At 40.6% G+C, this 18,126-nt stretch overlaps 1 protein-coding gene and 1 pseudogene across 11 annotated transcripts in view; both read left to right on the forward strand.

Annotated features, from left to right (window-relative positions):
* The window catches only part of SCAI (suppressor of cancer cell invasion), a 190,187-nt gene extending 173,281 nt beyond the window's left edge, over positions 1-16,906 (forward strand). For all 11 annotated transcript variants that reach the window (XR_012424403.1, XR_012424400.1, XR_012424401.1 and 8 more), the window contains 2 exons: positions 42-142; positions 15,699-16,906. Coding sequence is in view for 3 of the 11 variants with exons in the window: in XM_045372623.3 (XP_045228558.2) it covers positions 42-142; positions 15,699-15,845 (248 nt within the window). In the remaining 8 variants the exon portion in view is untranslated. The remainder of the gene's footprint in view (positions 1-41; positions 143-15,698) is intronic.
* Positions 1,822-3,359, forward strand: LOC107126524 (frataxin, mitochondrial pseudogene; annotated as a pseudogene).
* Positions 16,907-18,126: the final 1,220 nt, after the last annotated feature.

Below are 18,126 nucleotides of genomic sequence, written 5' to 3' on the forward strand. Positions count from 1 at the left end.
ATTTAAGCATCTTTTTACTGTCACTTTTCTCCTCTTTGCAGATCAGGCATTTCTCCAGTTTTTTGGAGATGAATTTCTTCGCTTGCTCCTCACAAGATTTATCTTTTGTTCAGCCACCATGAGGATGCACAAGATTTTTCGGGTAGGCAAAGAACATTATTAAAGATGAATTTTATCATTTTAGGTATTTAAGAACATGTATTATATTTTACCTGTATAAAATAAGATTATAATAAAATAATATTATTTTGGACAAATTCAAAATGATATTTACAAATGTACTTTCACACTGGTCTGTTAAGTAAAAAAATATATATTCACAAATGAATATATAAAGTATAAAGATTGACAATATTAAGGCACATCTGAGTACCTATCCTTTGTTTAAAAGTAGAACATTTTCTGGTTGGGCTTGGTGGCTCCTGCCTGTAATCCCAGCACTTTGGGAGGTCGAGGCTGATGGAACATGAGGTCGTGAGTTGGAGACCAGCCTGGCCAACATGCTGAAACCCCTTCTCTACTAAAAATAAAAAAATTAGCCAGGTATAGTGGCATGCACCTGTAATCCCAGCTACTCTGGAGGCTGAGGCAGGAGAATTGCTTGAACCCAGGAGGCTGAGGTTGCAGTGAGCAGAGATTGCACCATCGCACTCCAGCCTGGACGATAAGAGTGAAACTCCATCTCAAAAAATAAAAAAAATAAAAGTAGAACATTTTCAATACCTCCCTGATCCTATCTCCCTCTCAAATGAAACTCACATCCTGAATTGTATTTATTTATTTATTTAAAGATGGAGTTTCACTCGTGTTGCCCAGGCTAGAGTGCAGTGACCCGATCTCAGCTCACTGCAACGTCTGCCTCTCAGGTTCAAGCAATTCTCCTGGCTCAGCCTCCCAGGTAGTAGCTGGGATTATAGGCGCCCACCACTACACCTAGCTAATTTTTTGTATTTTTAGTAGAGACAGAGTTTCACCATGTTGGCCAGGCTGGTCTCGATCTCCTGACCTCAGGTGATCCACCCGCCTTGGCTTTCCAAAGCGCTGAGATTATTGGCGAGAGCCACTGCACCCGGCCCTGAATTTTTTTTTAAATCCTTCACTTTTCTTCATAGTTTTGCAGCATGTATTTCTATTCCTACGCAACATATTTATGAATCCATATTGTGTGTATTCTTCTGCAACTTCCTTTTTGCCAATGTTTTATTCCTGAGATTGACCCATGTTGATTGACTGTAGCTTTCATTCATTCATTTTGTTTGACTATACAACACTAGGCATTATTTGACTGTACATTGCAGATTACTTATTCTGATAATGGACATTTGGGTTGCTTCCAAGTTTTTATTATTATATAAATGATGCTGGCCATTTGTTATATAAGTGATTTATTATTATATAAATACAGTGACTCACACCTGTAATCCCAACACTTTGGGAGGCCGAGGTGGGCAGATCACGAGGTCAGGAGTTCAAGACCAGCCTGGCCAACATGATGAAATCCTGTCTCTACTAAAATTACAAAACTTAGCCAGACATGGTGGCATGCACCTGTAATCCCCGCTACTCGGGAGGCTGAGGAAAGAGAATTGCTTGAACCCAGGAGGCGAAGGTTACAGTGAGCCGAGATCATAACACTGTACTCCAACCTGGGCAACAGGCAAGACTCAGTCTTGGGGAAAAAAAAAAAAAAAAAAAATGATGTTGCTGTGAAATTCTTTTATCAGTTTCCTGGTACACATATATAAGATTTTCTCTGAGAAATATACGTAATAGTAGAATTGCAAGATCAGAGGATATAAGCATATTTAACTTTGCTAGGTAATGCCAGACTGTGTTCCAAAGCAGTTGTATCAGTTTACACTCATACTAGCAGGATGTAAGAGTTGCTATTTCTGTAATCCTTCCTTTCCAACACTTGTTGCAGTCATACTTTATAGTTTTTGTGAATCTGCTGAGTGTAAAGTGGTAGGTCATTGTGGTTTGAATTTTTATTTCCAGGATTACTATTGAGGTTGAGCAACTTCTCATAAGTGTTCTTCTGTTTTTCTCTTTGTAAAGAATGTGTTCAAGTCTTTTGCTTGACTTGATAGTGCACTTTTCTAGCTGTTTATTTTTTGTGTATGCATGTACCTATACAACACTTCCTTGAGATTTTAAATATTTTAGCCATTATATTTTTCACTTCTGTAAGTAAAATGTTTTTTCAAATATGCCTGAACAGTTAAAAAAATCTTTTGCAACTTTTGGCTTCAAAATATTATTTCTTTCCATTTTATTATGGTAATTTTAAAATGTAAAAGAACTGCAATGGGTCAGGCGCAGTGGCTCACACCTGTAATCTCAGCACTTTGGGAGGCCAAGACAGGAGCATCACTTCAGGCTAGAAGTTTGAGAACAGCCTGGGCAACATAGTGAGACCTCATTTCTACAAAGAAATTTTAAAAATTAGCCAAATGTAGTGGTATGTGCCTATAGTCCCAGCTCTTCAGGAGGCTAAGGTGGGAGAATTGCTTGAGCCCAGGAGTTTGAGGCTGCAGTGAACTCTGATTGTACCACTGCATGGGCCAACTGTGCAGTTCCACTTAAGACACGATTTTTTTTTCAATAAATAAATTGGAAAAATTTTGGAGATTTGCTACTGTTTGCAAAACAAATAAACTACACAGCCTAGAAATATTGAAAACATTGTTCACCCGGGCCCTGCAGCCAGTGGAATTGGCCCCGCTCTGTGGCTGCCGGGGCCTGTGCACTGGAATCACCGTGGCCTGCACGCCCCACCATGCCAGTTTGAACCTCCGTGGCCTCAACCAGATTCGGAATGTCAAAAAGCAGAGTGTCTATTGGATGAATTTGAGGAAATCAGGAAGTTTGGGCCACCCAGCCTCTCTAGATGAGACTACCTATGAAAGACTAGCAGAGGAATCACTGGACTGTTTAGCAGAGTTTTTTGAAGACCTTACAGACAAGCCATACACGTTTGAGGATTATGATGTTTCCTTTGGGAGTGGTGTCTTAACTGGTAAACTGAGTGGAGATCTAGGAACCTACGTGATCAACAAGCAGATGCCAAACAAGCAAATCTAGTTATCTTCTCCACCCAGTGGACTCAAGTGTTATGACTGGACTGGGAAAAACTGGGTGTACTCCCACGATAGCGTGTCCCTCCATGATCTGCTGGCTGCAGAGCTCACTAAGGCCTTAAAAACCAAACCGGACTTGTCTTCCTTGGCCTATTCTGGAAAAGACGCTTGATGCCCAGCCCAGTTTTAAGGCTATTTAAAGCTGTCAGGCCAAGACCCCAGCTTCATTATGCAGCTGAGGTCTTTTTTTTTGTTTTTCGTTTTTCATTCCTGCCTTTGAGGAACAGCTCTGTGGCAAGAATGTGTTGCCTCCTACCTTGCCCGCATGTTTTGATTTTTAATTTCTACAGATTTTTTTGGATTGTCTGATTTCCTCCCTCACATGATATCCTTTATCTTTTATAATGTCTTATCCCTATACCTGAACATAGCAACCTTTAAAAAAGCAGAAGAATAAGAAGTTCCAGGAGGAGAAATGAATTGTCTTCACTCTTCATTCTTTGAAGGACTTACGGCAAGAAGTACATGAAGAGCAGCTGGTTTACCTGCTCACTGTTCTGTCTCAAAATGAGACACATTAATGGGTAGGCTACAAATGTTCCCGGGCTTCTTTCAAAGTGGAAGCACCTCTGAGCTCTTTAGCATTGAAGTGTCGAAAGCAGTTCACATGGGAAGACAATTTCTGATGTGTGCTCTGTGACTGCCAGGGTGTGGCCTGCACTGGGTTGTCCAGGGAGACCTAGTGCTGTTTCTTCCACATGTTCACGTGTGTATGTGTGTATATGTGTGTGTGTGTATTTTTATATATATTTTTTTCAACTTAAGGGTTAGTATGGATTCAGCTGCCACAAGAATGCAAAAAAACTTCCAATCACAAGAAAGGAGGAAAAAAAGTCATTTTCATAAACTGAGTGATGTAGCATAATAAACAAAATCATGGAGCTGAGGAGTTGCTTTGTGAACGTGAAGGGGCATATAAAGGAAAGAGATACTCATGTCGATAAAGAGAACCTGGTCCTAGACGCAGTTCAGCCATAAAGTAGTTGTCCCTTTGTGGACAAGTTTCCCAAACTCCCTGGGCCTCTGCTTTCCCATCTGTTAAATGAGGGGATGGAGTGTGGTTGATTTCCAGCATTCAGTGGTCCTGTCAAGCAGCCTAACAGGCTAGCTCTAATTCCCATTGGGCAGATGAGGAGATGACAAAGAACAATTTGTAAGCTATATAGGAAACGTTATTGGTATTCCCCTATCGGGATTTCAGTTGAATTCATGTTAAAATAATAGCCATCCTTTATTGTACGCTTACTGGGTTAAGCCTATTATACCATATTACCTCATTTTAATTTCTACTGACCTGCAGTTTATACATGAAGCAACAAGGCTCCAGGACATTAAAACTCACACAAAGTTATGCTCATACTATTTTCTTACTGAAAGAAAGATTTATTAGTGACAAGTTTGTATTAATATGTAGCAAAGGCTTTTCCAATGGGTGAATAAAAACACATTACATTATAGTAAAAAAAACAAAAAAAAGTCAAACTGGGAGAAGTGGCATATACCTATAGTCCCAGCTACTCAGGAGGCTGAGGCAGGAGGATTGTATGAAGCCAGGAATTGGAGATCAGCCTGGGCAACATAACAAGATCTTATCTCTTAAAAAAAGAAAAAAATACTCTTAATAATGAAACAGTATAAACAAAAGCTAAGTAAAATTTTTTCTTTCTCCTGAAATAAAATTATTTTTTGAGTCTGATGGAAATGTTTAAGTGCAGTAGATCAGTGCCAGTGAGGAAATAAATAAAATCATACAAAAAAGAAATAGTGAAAAAATTAAGAAAAAGGTATGTCATGAATATATAAAATATATGTAGACACTAGTCTATTTTATCATTTAGTACTATCAGATGTATACAAATCTATTATGAATGATTAAAATTTATGCTTACACTTACATGCCATATATGGTACTATTCACAGTCCAGAGAAGTGTAAACAAAAGTAATGATGATGCAATATTAAATCATAACTGCATAAAATCACTGTAGTGCCTACTGTACTACTGTAATAATTTTGTAGCCACATCCTGTTGCTCTGGCAGTGAGCTCAAGTGTTGCAAGTACTGCTTAGAATGCCTGTCATCTCCATGAGCAGTTTGTCTCTCCAGTAAATTGTGTATTGTAATAAAAAATGGTCTCTACCGGTTCTCACATATTTTTTATTGTGTTTAGTCCAGTACTGTAGTAAACCTTGCATAACACCATGAGACTCATGTGAAGTGATGCTTAAAGTGCTCCCAAGAAGCGAAGAAAAGTCATGATATTACAAGAAAAAGTTGAATAGCTTGATATGTACCATAGATCAAGGTTTGCCATTGTGGTTGCCTGCCATTTCAAGATAAATTAATCCAGTAAGGAGTGTTGTAAAAAAAGAAAATTTGTGACGCCATCACTGTAGCTACGTCAGCAGGCATGAAAACCTTGCACTTTTTGTGAAATACCTTTTTATCTCATAATGAAAATGTAGCATTTATGTAGGTGTAAGGTTGCTATAAGACATACTTACAGGCCGGGCGCGGTGGCTCATGCCTGTAATCCCAGCACTTTGGAAGGCCGAGGTGGGTGGATCACCTGAGGTCAAGAATTCAAGACCAGCCTGACCAATATGATGAAACCCCATCTCTACTAAAAATACAAAAATTAGCTGGGCATCGTGGCACGAGCCTGTATGTAGTCCCAGCTACTCAGGAGGCTGAGACAGGAGAATTGCTTGAACCTGGAAGGCAGAGGTTGCAGTGAGCTGAGATCACACTACTGCACTCTAGCCTGGGCGACACAGCAAGACTCCATCCCCCCGCCACTAAAAAAAAAAGACATATATTATGATTTGAGAAAAAGCAAACATTATATAACAAAGCAAAAGGAAAGTGAAAGATCCAAAGCTGGAGAATGAAATTCTGGCAAAAAATGATTTGATAATTTTTGAAAGAGCTTTGGCTTTAAAAATGTTAAGATAACACAAGAAGCAGCTTCTGCCAACCAAGAGGCAGCAGACGAGTGGCACCTGGGGGTGCCACTGAGGAGAAAGGATACCTGCCTGAACAGGTTTTTAGTGCAGAAGAAAATACCTTTTCTGGAGAAAAAAAAAAGAACAAAAAAAAAACTGCCACAGAGGACGTTTTTTAGTAAGGAAAAGAAGTGAACACCAGGATTTAAACAGGAAGGGATAGACAACTCTGTTATTTTGTGCAAATGCACTTGGGTTTATGATCAGGACAGTCCTTATCTATAAAGCTGCTAATGCACCTTGATAGAAAAGATAAACACCAGCTGCCAGTACAACAAGAAGGTCTGGACAACAGGAACTTTTTTTCCAGATTGATTTTGTTGATGCTGTGTCCCTGAAATCAGGAAGTACCTTGCCAGTAAGGGACTACCTTTTAAAGTTTTTTTGATATTCGACAATGCCCTGGCTATCCAGAACCCCATTACTTCTATACTGAAGGTGTCAAAGTGGCCTACTTGCTCCCAAACACACAATGTCAGCCTCTAGATCAGGGGGTCATAAGGACCTTTAAGGTTCATTGCACAGAGTACTGTATGTATTATCAAAACTACGGAAGAGAAACCCTAATGGAGAGAACATCTTGAAAGCCTAAAAGGATTCTACCATTGGAAATGCCATCATTAGTATAGAAAAAGCCTTGAAAACCATCAAGCCTGAAACAATTCCTGCTGGAGAAAACTGTGTCCTGATGTTGTGCATGACTTCAGAGGATTTGTGACAGTCAAGGAAATCATTAAAGAGATAGTGGATGTGGCAAAAAGGGTGGGGAGTGAAGGGTTTTGAGATACAGATCTTGGAGAAGTTCAAGAGCTAATAGACACCGCACCAGAAGAATTAACTGAAGATGACGTGGGGTGGACATGAATGTTTCTCAACCAGTGCCAGGAAGGAGACATAGAAGAAGCAGTGGCAGAAAACAAATGGATGTTAGACAACCCAGCAGAAGGGTTTAGGTTATTCAGGATTGGGCTTTTGACTTCTATGTCATAGATGCTTCTATGATAACGGACACTGAAATGAAAGCAAATAGTGGAAGGATTGGTGCCATATAGAAACACTTTAGAGAAATGAAAAAGCAAAAATGTCAGACACAAATTATGACATATTTGCATGAAATTACACCCAGTTGCCTGTCTCTTCTGCCTCCCCTTCCATCTCCTCCACCTCTCCTCTCTCTGCCACCCCTGAGACAGCAAGACAACCCCACCTCCTCCTCCACAGCCTACTCAATGTGAAGGCAATGGGGATGAAGGCCTTTATGGTAATCCATTTAATGAATAGTAAATATATTTCTCTTTCTTATGATTTTCTTTTCTTTTCTTTTTTTTTTTTTTGAGACAGAGTCTCGCTCTGTTGCCCAGGCTGGAGCGCAGTGGCATAATCTCGGCTCACTGCAACCTGCACCTCTGGGGTTCAAGAGATTATTCTGCCTCAGCATCCCAAATAGCTGGGATTACAGGCATGTTCCACCACTCCTGGCTAATTTTTGTATTTTTAGTAGAGGCGAGGTTTCACCATGTTGGCCAGGCTGATCTCGAACTCCTGACCTCAAGTCATCCTCCCGCCTCAGCCTCCTAAAGTGCTAGGATTACAGGTGTGAGCCACCATGCCCAGCCCTGGCCAATTTTCTTAATAACATTTTCTTTTCTCAGCCCGGTGCAGTGGCTCACACCTGTAATCCCAGCACTTTGGGAGACCGAGGTGGGCAGATCACAAGGTCAGGCGTTCAAGACCAGCCTGGTCAATATGGTGAAACCCTGTCTCTACTAAAAATACAAAAACTAGCCAAGCATGGTGGCAAGTGCCTGTAATCCCAGCTGCTCGGGAGGCTGAGGCAGGAGAATCTCTTGAACCTGGGAGGCAGAGGTTGCAGTGAGCCAAGATTGCGCCATTGTACTCCGGCCTGGGTAACAAAAGCAAAACTCCGTCTTGGGGGGAAAAAAATTCTTTTCTCTAGCTAACTGTATTGTAATAATACAATATATAGGCTGGGTGCAGTGGCTCACGCCTGTAATCCCAGCACTATGGGAGGCTCAGGCGGGTACATCACCTGAGGTCAGGAGTTCAAAACCAGCCTGGCCAACATGGTGAAACCCCCTCTACTAAAAATACAAAAACTAGCCAGGTGTGGTGGTATGCGCCTGTAATCCCAGCTACTCAGGAGGCTGAGACATGAGAATTGCTTAAACCTGGGAGGTGGAGGTTGCAGTGAGCCAAGATCGCGCGACTGCACTCCAGCCTAGGTGACAGAGCAAGACTCTGTCTCAAAAAAAAAAAAAAAAAGAAGAAAAGAAGAAACAGTATATAATACATATAACATACAAAGTATTTGTTAATTGACTGTTTATGTTATCTATAAGGTTTCCAGTTAGTGGTAGGCTATAAGTAGTTACATTTCAGGGAGTTGAAAGTTATATATGGATTTTTAACTCTGTTAGGGAGGGGGCTCAGCATCCCTAACCCCTGCATTGTTCAGGAGTCAGCTATATTTGAGTTCTAACGTATTTTTCCATTTATGGATTTGTCTTACCATTCATCAGATTTTTTTTTTTTTGGAGACAGAGTCTTACCCTGTTGTCTGGGAGTACAATGGCGTGATCTCTGCTCACTGCAACCTCTGCCTCCCAGGTTCAAGCAATTCTCCTGCCTTAGCCTCCTGAGTAGCTGGGATTACAGGTGCATGCCACCATGCCCAGCTAATTTTTGTATTTTTAGTAGAGATGAAGTTTCACCATATTGGCTGGGCTGGTCTCGAACTCCTGGCCTCAGGTGATCCAACCACCTCAACCTCCCAAAGTTCTGGGATTACAGGGATGAACCACCACGCCCAGCCCCATCTTATTTTTTAATGCATTTTGAAGTAGATTGTGGACATCACCCACAAACACTTCATCATGCATATATATATAATATGTTTACTTTTTTTTTTTTTTTTTTTAATGAGATGAGATCTTCCCATGTTTCCTAGGCTGATCTTGAACTTCTGGATTCAAGCTGTCCTCCCGCCTCAGCATCACACATAGCTGGAACTATAGGCACATTGCCACTGCCCAACTACAATTTTTTTTTTTTTAATTTGAGACAGAGTCTCTGTCATGCAGTTTGGAGTACAGTAATGCAATTGTAGCTTACTGCAGCCTCAGTCTCCTGGGCTCAAGCAGTCCTCCTGCTTCTAGCCTCCTGAGTAGCTGTGACCACTTGAGTACTGTGCACCACCACGCCCAGCTAATTTTTAAATTTTTTTGTGGAGACGGGTTTTGCTGCATTGCCCAGGGTGGTCTCAAACTTCTGGCCTCAAGCAACCCTCCCACCTTGACCTCCCAAAGTGGGGTAATAGGCATGAGCCACTGTAACTCACCTAATTCTTTTTTCTGTAAAGTTTACACACAGTGAAATACACAAAATTAAGGTATACCATTAAGTGAGTTTTGAGGGAAATATACCTGTGTAACCTAAACCTTTATCAATTTATACAAGATAGCATCATTCCAGATTGTTACTTCTGTACTCCTTTTTATTTAGTCCAGTACCCATTACCCCAGAGGCTGTCACCTTTTGTTTTCACTCAAGATTACTTGTACCTGTTCGTGAACTTGAATCACACAGTATGGACTCTTGTGTAAACCTTCTGTGACTAAGCATGTGCATTGTTCTTGAGATTCATCCCTGTTGTTTCAGATATCAGTAGATCATTCCTTTTTGTTACTGGGTAGTATTCCATTGTCTGAACATACCACAGTTTAGGCATTCTCCCCCTGATGAACACGTGGCAGTTTTACAGTGTTGGCTATTACAGGCCAGAGCATGGTGGCTCATGCCTGTAATCTGAATACTTCAGGAGGCCAAGGCTAGAGGATCGCTTGAGCCCCAGGAGTTCAAAATTACAGTGAATTATGATCACGCCACTGCATTCCAGCGTGGAACAGAGGGAGTCCCTGTCTTAAATAAATAAATAGTTGGCTAATAGAAATAAAACTGCTTTTTATTATAAATAACAAGGATTGTACAAGTTTTTTTGTTTTTTTGTTTTGTTTTGGTTTTTTTTTTTTTTTTTTTTTTTTTTTTGAGATGGAGTCTCGCTCACTCATTGAGGTGCAATCTCGGCTCACTGCAAGCTCCGCCTCCCGGGTTCACGCCATTTTCCTGCCTCTGCCTCCCAGGTAGCTGGGACCACAGGCGCTCGCCACCATGCCCAGCTAATTTTTTTTGTATTTTGAGTAGAAATGGGGTTTCACTGTGTTAGCCAGGATGGTTTCAATCTTCTGACCTCGTGATCCGCCCACCTCGGCCTCCCAAAGTGCTGGGATTATAGGCGTGAGCCACCTTGCCCAGCCAGCTTGTACAAGTCTTTGCACAGACATTTGTTTTGAATTTTTTTGGTCATATTATGGGTATGTGTTTAGTTTAGAAACTGCTAGACCTTTTCTCAAAGTGGTTGTACCATAGTTACATTCCCACCAGTAGCTTTGAAGGTTGCTTTTCATTCTTGCCAACATTGTTGTCAGACTTTTAAATCTGACCATTCTGATGGATATGTAGTGGTATTTAAAATTTCATCAAAATTTTTAAAAATAATAAAATTTCATCAAAATTAAAAAGTTGAGTTGAGGCCGGGCGCGGTGGCTCAAGCCTGTAATCCCAGCACTTTGGGAGGCCGAGACGGGCGGATCACGAGGTCAGGAGATCGAGACCATCCTGGCTAACACGGTGAAACCCCGTCTCTACTAAAAAATACAAAAAACTAGCCGGGCGAGGTGGCAGGCGCCTGTAGTCCCAGCTACTCGGGAGGCTGAGGCAGGAGAATGGCGTAAACCCAGGAGGTGGAGCTTGCAGTGAGCTGAGATCTGGCCACAGCACTCCAGCCCGGGCGACAGAGCGAGACTCCGTCTCAAAAAAAAAAAAAAAAAAAAAAAAAAAGTTGAGTTGAATGCAAATTGAAGCTACAATGAAAAATCTGAGTTTTTTCTTTTCTGATTTGTGTTTTTGTATATTATCCCAGAAATCTTTACCTGAAGTTACAGAGATTTTCTTTTTTTGTTTGTTCTTTTTTTTTTGAGACTGAGTCTCAATCTGTCACTCAGGCTGGAGTGCAATGGCACAATCTCGGCTCACTGAAACCTCCACCTCCTGTATTCAAGCGATTCTCCTTCCTCAGCCTCCAGAGTAGCTGGGATTACAGGCGCCCACCACCACACCCAGCTCATTTTTTTGTTATTTTTAGTAGAAAGGGGTTTTCACCATGTTGGCCAGGCTGATCACGAATTCCTGACCTCAAGTGATCCCTCTGCCTTGGCCTCCCAAAGTGCTGCGATTACAGATGTGAGCCACCATGCCTGGCCTTCTCCTATGTTTTCTTCCTAGGAATTCTATAGTTTTAGCTTTCACATGTAGGTCTATGGTTTATTTTGAGTTAATTTTTGTTTACAGTGTGAGATAAAGCTTAAAGTTTTTTAATATGCATGTGTAGTTCTAGTACCATATGTTGAAAAGATTTTTCTTTTCCCATTGAATTACTGTGGTAACTTTGTTGAAAATCAATTAAGCATATGTGTATAGGGATATTTCTGAACTCTAAATTATCTTCCATTAATCTACAGAATTTGTTTTTTTTTTTTTTTTTTTTTTTTTTGAGACGGAGTCTTGCTCTGTCACCCAGGCTGGAGTGCAGTGGTGCGATCTCGGCTCACTGCAAGCTCCGCCTCCCGGGTTCACGCCATTCTCCTGCCTCAGCCTCCCAAGTAGCTGGGACTACAGGCGCCCGCTACCACGCCCGGCTAATTTTTTTGTATTTTTAGTAGAGACGGGGTTTCACCGTTAGCCAGGATGGTCTTGATCTCCTGACCTTGTGATCCGCCCGTCTCAGCCTCCCAAAGTGCTGGGATTACAGGCTTGAGCCACCACGCCCGGCAATCTACAGAATTTGTATCAAATACACTATTGTCTTTACTATTGTAACTTTAAAAAAGTCTTAAAATCGGCCACTGCACTCCAGCCTGGGCAACAGAGCGAGACTGTCTCAAAAAAAAAAAAATCCTAAAATCTGAGAGGGAGAGTCCTCTTCCCCAAAAGAGTTTTAAGTGTTTTGGTTATTTTAGGTCCTTTGTACTTCTATATGAATTTTAGCATCCATGTCACATTTTGCTTAGAATTGTATTAAAAATCTATATATAATTCAACTGTGGGGAATTATTATTTTAATAGTGTTGAATCTTCCAGTCAATAATAATGGTATATATCCTCATTTACTTATATCTTTAGTTTCTTTCACCAGGATTTTGTAGTTTTTATCACACAGGTCTTGCATGTGTCTTACAATTCCAAAGTATTTTATGTTCCAGTACGCTTTAAATATTGAATTGTTTGGCTGGGAGTGGTGGCTTATACCTGTAATTGCAGCACTTTGGGAGGCCGAGGTGGGAGGTCACCTGAGGTCAGGAGTTAAAGACCAGCCTGGCCAACATGGCAAAACCCCATCTCTACTAAAAATACAAAAATTAGCCAGGTGTGGTAGTGGGCGCTTATAATCCCAGCTACTCGATAGGCTAAGGCAGGCAGAATCACTCGATCCCAGGAGGCGGAAGTTGCAGTGAGCCGAGATCGTGCCATTGCACTCCAGCCTGGGCGACCAGAGTGAGACTCCATCATGAAAAAAAAAAAAAAAAAATTATTTGGCCAGGCGTGGTACCTCACACCTGTAATCCCAGCACTTTGGGAGGCAGAGGCGGGCAGATCACAAGGTCAGGAGTTGGAGACCAGCCTGGCCAACATGGTGAAACCTCATCTGTACTAAAAATACAAAAAAAAAAAAAAAAAAAATTAGCCAGGCATGGTGGCTTATGCCTGTAGTCCCAGCTACTCGGGAGGCTGAGGCAAGATAATCGCTTGAACCTGGGAGGCGGAGGTCGTAGTGAGCCGAGATTGCACCACTGCACTCCAGCCTGGGCGACAGAGTGAAACTCCATCTCAAAAAATTGAATTATTTTTATTTCATTTTTCAGTTGCTTGTTGCTAATACATAGAAATGCACTTATAAAACACCGGCCTTGTGGCTGGGTACGCTGGCTCACTCCTTTAATGCCAGCACTTTGGGAAGCTGAGTCAGGGAGATCACTTGATCCCAGGAGCTGGAGACCAGCTGGGCAACATGGTGAAACCCTGTCTCTACAAAAAATTACTCAGATGTGGTGGCATATACCCAGAGCCCCAGCTACCTGGGAGGCTGAGGTAACAGGATCACTTGAGCCCGGAAAGTCAAGGCTACCCTGAACCATGATTGTGCCACTGCTCTCCAGCCTGGGCGAAAGAATGAGAAATCCTTTCTCAAAAAAAAAAAAAAAAAGACAGTTGACCTTGTGTTCTGCAGTCTTGCTAAATTTACTTGTTAGTTCTTTTAGCTTTTTTATATGTTCCTTAATATTTTCTATATACAGGATCATGTCATCTATCCTTATAAAACAGCTTTACTTGTTTTTTCCCAATCTATATGGCTTTTATTGTTATTAGTGCTTTATATCAGGGCTAGGTCTTCTAGTAAAATGTGGAATAAAAGTAGTGAAAATGGACATTCTTGCCTTCTTTCTGATTTTAGGGTAAAGGTGTTTAGTCTTTTACCATAAATTATTATGTAAATTGTTGGTTATTCATAGATACCCTTTCTCAGATTGACTGAGCTCCCTTCCATTCCTAATTTACTAAGAGTTTATATCAGGAATGGGTATGGATAATTGCCAAAAACTTGTTTCTGTATCTACTGATCTAATATATTCTGTTAATGGAGTGAATAACACTAATTGATCTTTTAATGTTAAATCGGCCAGGCACAGTGGCTGATGCCTGTAATTCCAGCACTTTGGGAGGCTGAGGTGGGCAGATCACTTGAGGTTGGGAGTTTGAGACCAGCCTGACCAACATGGAGAAACTCCGTCTCTACTAAAAATACAAAAATTAGCCAGGCATGGTGGTGCATGCCTGTAATCCCAGCTACTTGGGAGGCTGAGGCAGGAGAATCACTTGAACCCAGGAGGTGGAAGCTGTGGTGAGCCAAGATTGTGCCATTGCACTCCAGCCTGGGCAACAAGAGTGAAACTCCATCTCAAAAAAAAAAAAAAAAAAGTTAAACCAACCTTGCATAGCTATTAAACCCATTTTGTGGTCATATTTTTGCATTTTGTTGTCCTTTTTGCATTGCTGGGTTCAATTTGCTAATATTTCATTATGGATTTTTATATCTGTTTTATGAATGATTTTGGTTTTTATTTTTTTTATCATAATGTCTTCATGTGGTTTTGTTATCAGGATAGTGTTAACCTCATAAATTGAGTTGATATGTTCTTCATTCTCTTCTATTTCTTAAAGAGTTTGTTTAGATCAGTATTATTTCTTCCTTGAAGCCACCTGGGCTTCACGGCGCATAGACTGGTTGAGCTTAGGAGTTCGAGACTAGCATGGCCAACATGGCAAGACCCTATCTCTACAAAAAATAAAAAAATTAGCTGGGCACGGTTGTGCGCAGCTGTAGTGCCAGCTTCTTGGGAGCCTGAGGTGGGAGGTTTGCTTGAGCTCACTGCAAGGCTGCAGTAAGCCAGCCTGGGCAACACAGTGAGATTTTATCTAAAAAAAATTTATTTTTGTAATGTGTAATAAGTGAGTCCTACAGGCAGAGGGAAGTTAACGTTTGTATATATGAACTGTTGCATGAGATGTATAGAAAAGTAGCAACTTCTGCAGGAAATTTTAAATGTATGGCAGGATTATAGTTTATAGAACTTACCCACTGAAGAAGAATTTCTAGGCTGGGCGCTGTGGCTCACGCCTGTAATCCTAACACTTTGAGAGGCTGAGGCAGGCAGATCACATGAGGTCAGGAGTTCGAGACCAGCCTGGCCAACATGGCAAAAAGCCTGGGCTGGAGTGCAATGGCGTGATCTCAGCTCACTGCAACCTCTGCCTCCCGGGTTCAAGGAATTCTCCTGCCTCAGCTTCCTGAGTAGCTGAGATTATAGGTGCCCACCACCATGCCTGGCTAATTTTTGTATTTTAGTATAGATGGGGTTTCAGCATGTTGGCCAGGCTGGTCTCGAACTCCTGACCTCGTGATCTTCCCGCTTTGGCCTCCCAAAGTGCTGGGATTACAGGCGTGAGCCACCGCGCCCAGCCACCCCAGCCTCATTTTAATTTCCAAAGCAATATCTTTTTATTTAACATATACTTGTTGAAATTCTATATGTGTTAGGATTTTCCCCCCAGTAGCATGAATTATATGGTTTCCACATGATACAGAGCATAGTGTCTAGCAACAATAGGCCTCAGTAAACATTTGTGGAATAACTCACTAAATGAATATATTATGTTGAACCATCTGAAATTGTCATTTTTAGAGGTCAAAATGGTTAAATATCAGCAATTCAATATTCAACAAATATATTAACAATAAGATTCATTCCAATATAAAAGAGAAAATACATATTATATTACTCCTTGACACTGTATCGATGTGTAAAATTTTCTTTCATTAGACCGCAAAACTTGACTTTTCTCTTTTTTGTCTACCAGGAAACACGAAATTATCCAGAATCTTATCCACAACTGCCAAGGGATGAAACAGTGGAGAATCCTCATCTCCAGAAGCACATTTTGGAATTAGCATCCATTCTGGATGTTCGAAACGTGTTCTTTGAGAATACCCTTGATGACTATTAAAACAAAAACCCTCTTGTCGAAACAAGTTTTCATTTTCCACAAATTTTAAATGGTGCAGTTTTCTAATGTGATAAGACACATAGTGGTGTTACTTAGTTTTTATTTTTTAATTTAGGGCCACCATTTTAAAAACAAACTGAGGAAAAAAAAGTTCACACTTTTAGGGCAACTGTTTTAAAATGCAACCTTTCAGGTCTTTTAAAATCTTAATCTTGGAATTTTTATTTTTTGATTTTGAGGGATGGATATTTACCTCCAACTTCTAATCCTACACTCAAATAGTCACTATTCTCACCCTGAGAAGAAAAAATCATTTATTTTTGTATAATGAGGTAAATCCAACTCTTATACTAGGACCTAAGTTAAATGTCTGGATTTGGAAGTATGTAATCGTTCGTAATGATGAAGCTAGCCACCATGGACTACTGAAAATCAGGAACAGAGTCCCTCCATAATATATTTTTTCTCATTCCAACTTAGCTGGTAGAAAAATGTTTGATTCTTTGAAACATGATCAAGCCAGTTTTTGAAATCATTTAATTTCTTTCAATACTGTCATAATATCAGAAATTGGATTGAATTGCATCTGAAAGCTAGATCTTAATTGAGGACTTGAGATGGTAAATATTACTTGGAATGTATGAGTATTGTGTTATGAGATTTATTTGCATATTTTCTTTTCTTTGTAGTCTGTGAATGCTGGAAATGAAAAAGGAAACAACTTTGAAATATTTCAGTCAAAAAACCATGTCATTGGTTTCATGATACAATGTCTCCAATAGGAATTCTATTTAAACTCTTGGTTTATGAGATCACATTTAAAGAGTGGATTTATGTCTGTGGCATAAAGTTTTAATTTTTTGCCTCATTGAAATTTATGAGACTTCAAAGTCAGAGATGTTTTAAATTTTGGTAAGGGGTAACTGGATGTTATGAAACCTAAAATGTAAGTTGGTTTTGCATTGACAATTTTGAAATAAGATTTATTAATATTTCCTGTATTTAGTGTTTTATATTCATGCACAAAATTTTTATTATCTTAAATAGGACTCAGTGTATATTATAAAGATTTTTCTTTTTTGTATTTTCCTTCCCTGTCATTCCCTTTATAATTTCACAGTCACTTACTATGAAGTTCTCCCCTCCTTTTTGATGACCCAGCATTCAGTTTCAGAAATCTATGAATGAAAAGGCCTGATACCTAATTTTCTGTACAGGATCACATCTGGCAGTCCCAGGGGAAGTGAGGTGATTGCTTGTGGTATCTCTTTCCCATGGCCCTAGGTAAATTTTACTCTGATTTTTTTTTTTTTTTTTTTTTTTTTGAGACAGAGTCTCGCTCTTGTTGCCCAGGTTGGAGTGCAGTGGCGCTATCTCGGCTCACTGCAACCTCTGCCTCCCAGGTTCAAGAGATTTTCCTGCCTTAGCCTCCCGAGTAGCTGGGATTACAGGTGCCCGACACCATGCCCGGCTAATTTTTGTATTTTTAGTAGAGATGGGGTTTCACCATGTCGGTCAGGCTGGTCTTTAACTCCTGACCTTGTGATCTGCCCGCCTCAGCCTCCTAAAGTGCTGGGATTACAGGCGTGAGTGACCGCACCTGGCCATTATTTTTTAACTTGGTTTTCATTTCTGGCATAGAGACTAATTTGGGTCTAAGTTATTCCCATTCCTGCTCTGATTTGCTGATTTTTCAAACCTGAAGTCTGAAGTTACCGTTTTGGGGTTTGGGGACTTGGGGGAGTATTCTGTTTACTTTTTTTTTTTTTTTTTTAAAGAGACAGGGTCTTGCTCTGTTGCCCAGGCTGGGGTGCAGTGGTACGTTCATGGCTCACTGCAGCCTCAAATTCCTGGACTCAGGCAATCCTCCCACCTCAGCCTCCCAAGTAGCTGGGACTACAGGCATGCGCCACTGTGCTTGGCTAATTTTCTTTATTTTTAAATTTTTTGTAGAGACGTGTTCTCACTTTGTTGAGCAGGCTGGCCTCAAACTCCTGGGCTCAAGTGATCCTCCTGCTTCAGCCTCCCAAAATGCTAGGATTACAGGTGTGAGTCACTGTACCTGGCCTGTTTACTTTTTTAAAAATATTTTTGTTTGTTCTTTCAAACAGTATTTCAGAAAGCTTGGGAAAAGTTACCCTGGAAAGAGATTTCCTTTGCTAGTGGGTTTTCATTTTCAGGTAAAGACTGCTTTCCTTTTTTTTCAGTATGCTTTCCTTTTTTTTCAGTAACTTAATAAACTTCATAGCTTTCCTTTAGTAACAGTGTTCATTGACCTACA

This window comes from Macaca fascicularis, chromosome 15 (genome assembly GCF_037993035.2).
Source record: "Macaca fascicularis isolate 582-1 chromosome 15, T2T-MFA8v1.1".
In the NCBI taxonomy this organism is placed as follows: domain Eukaryota; kingdom Metazoa; phylum Chordata; class Mammalia; order Primates; family Cercopithecidae; genus Macaca; species Macaca fascicularis.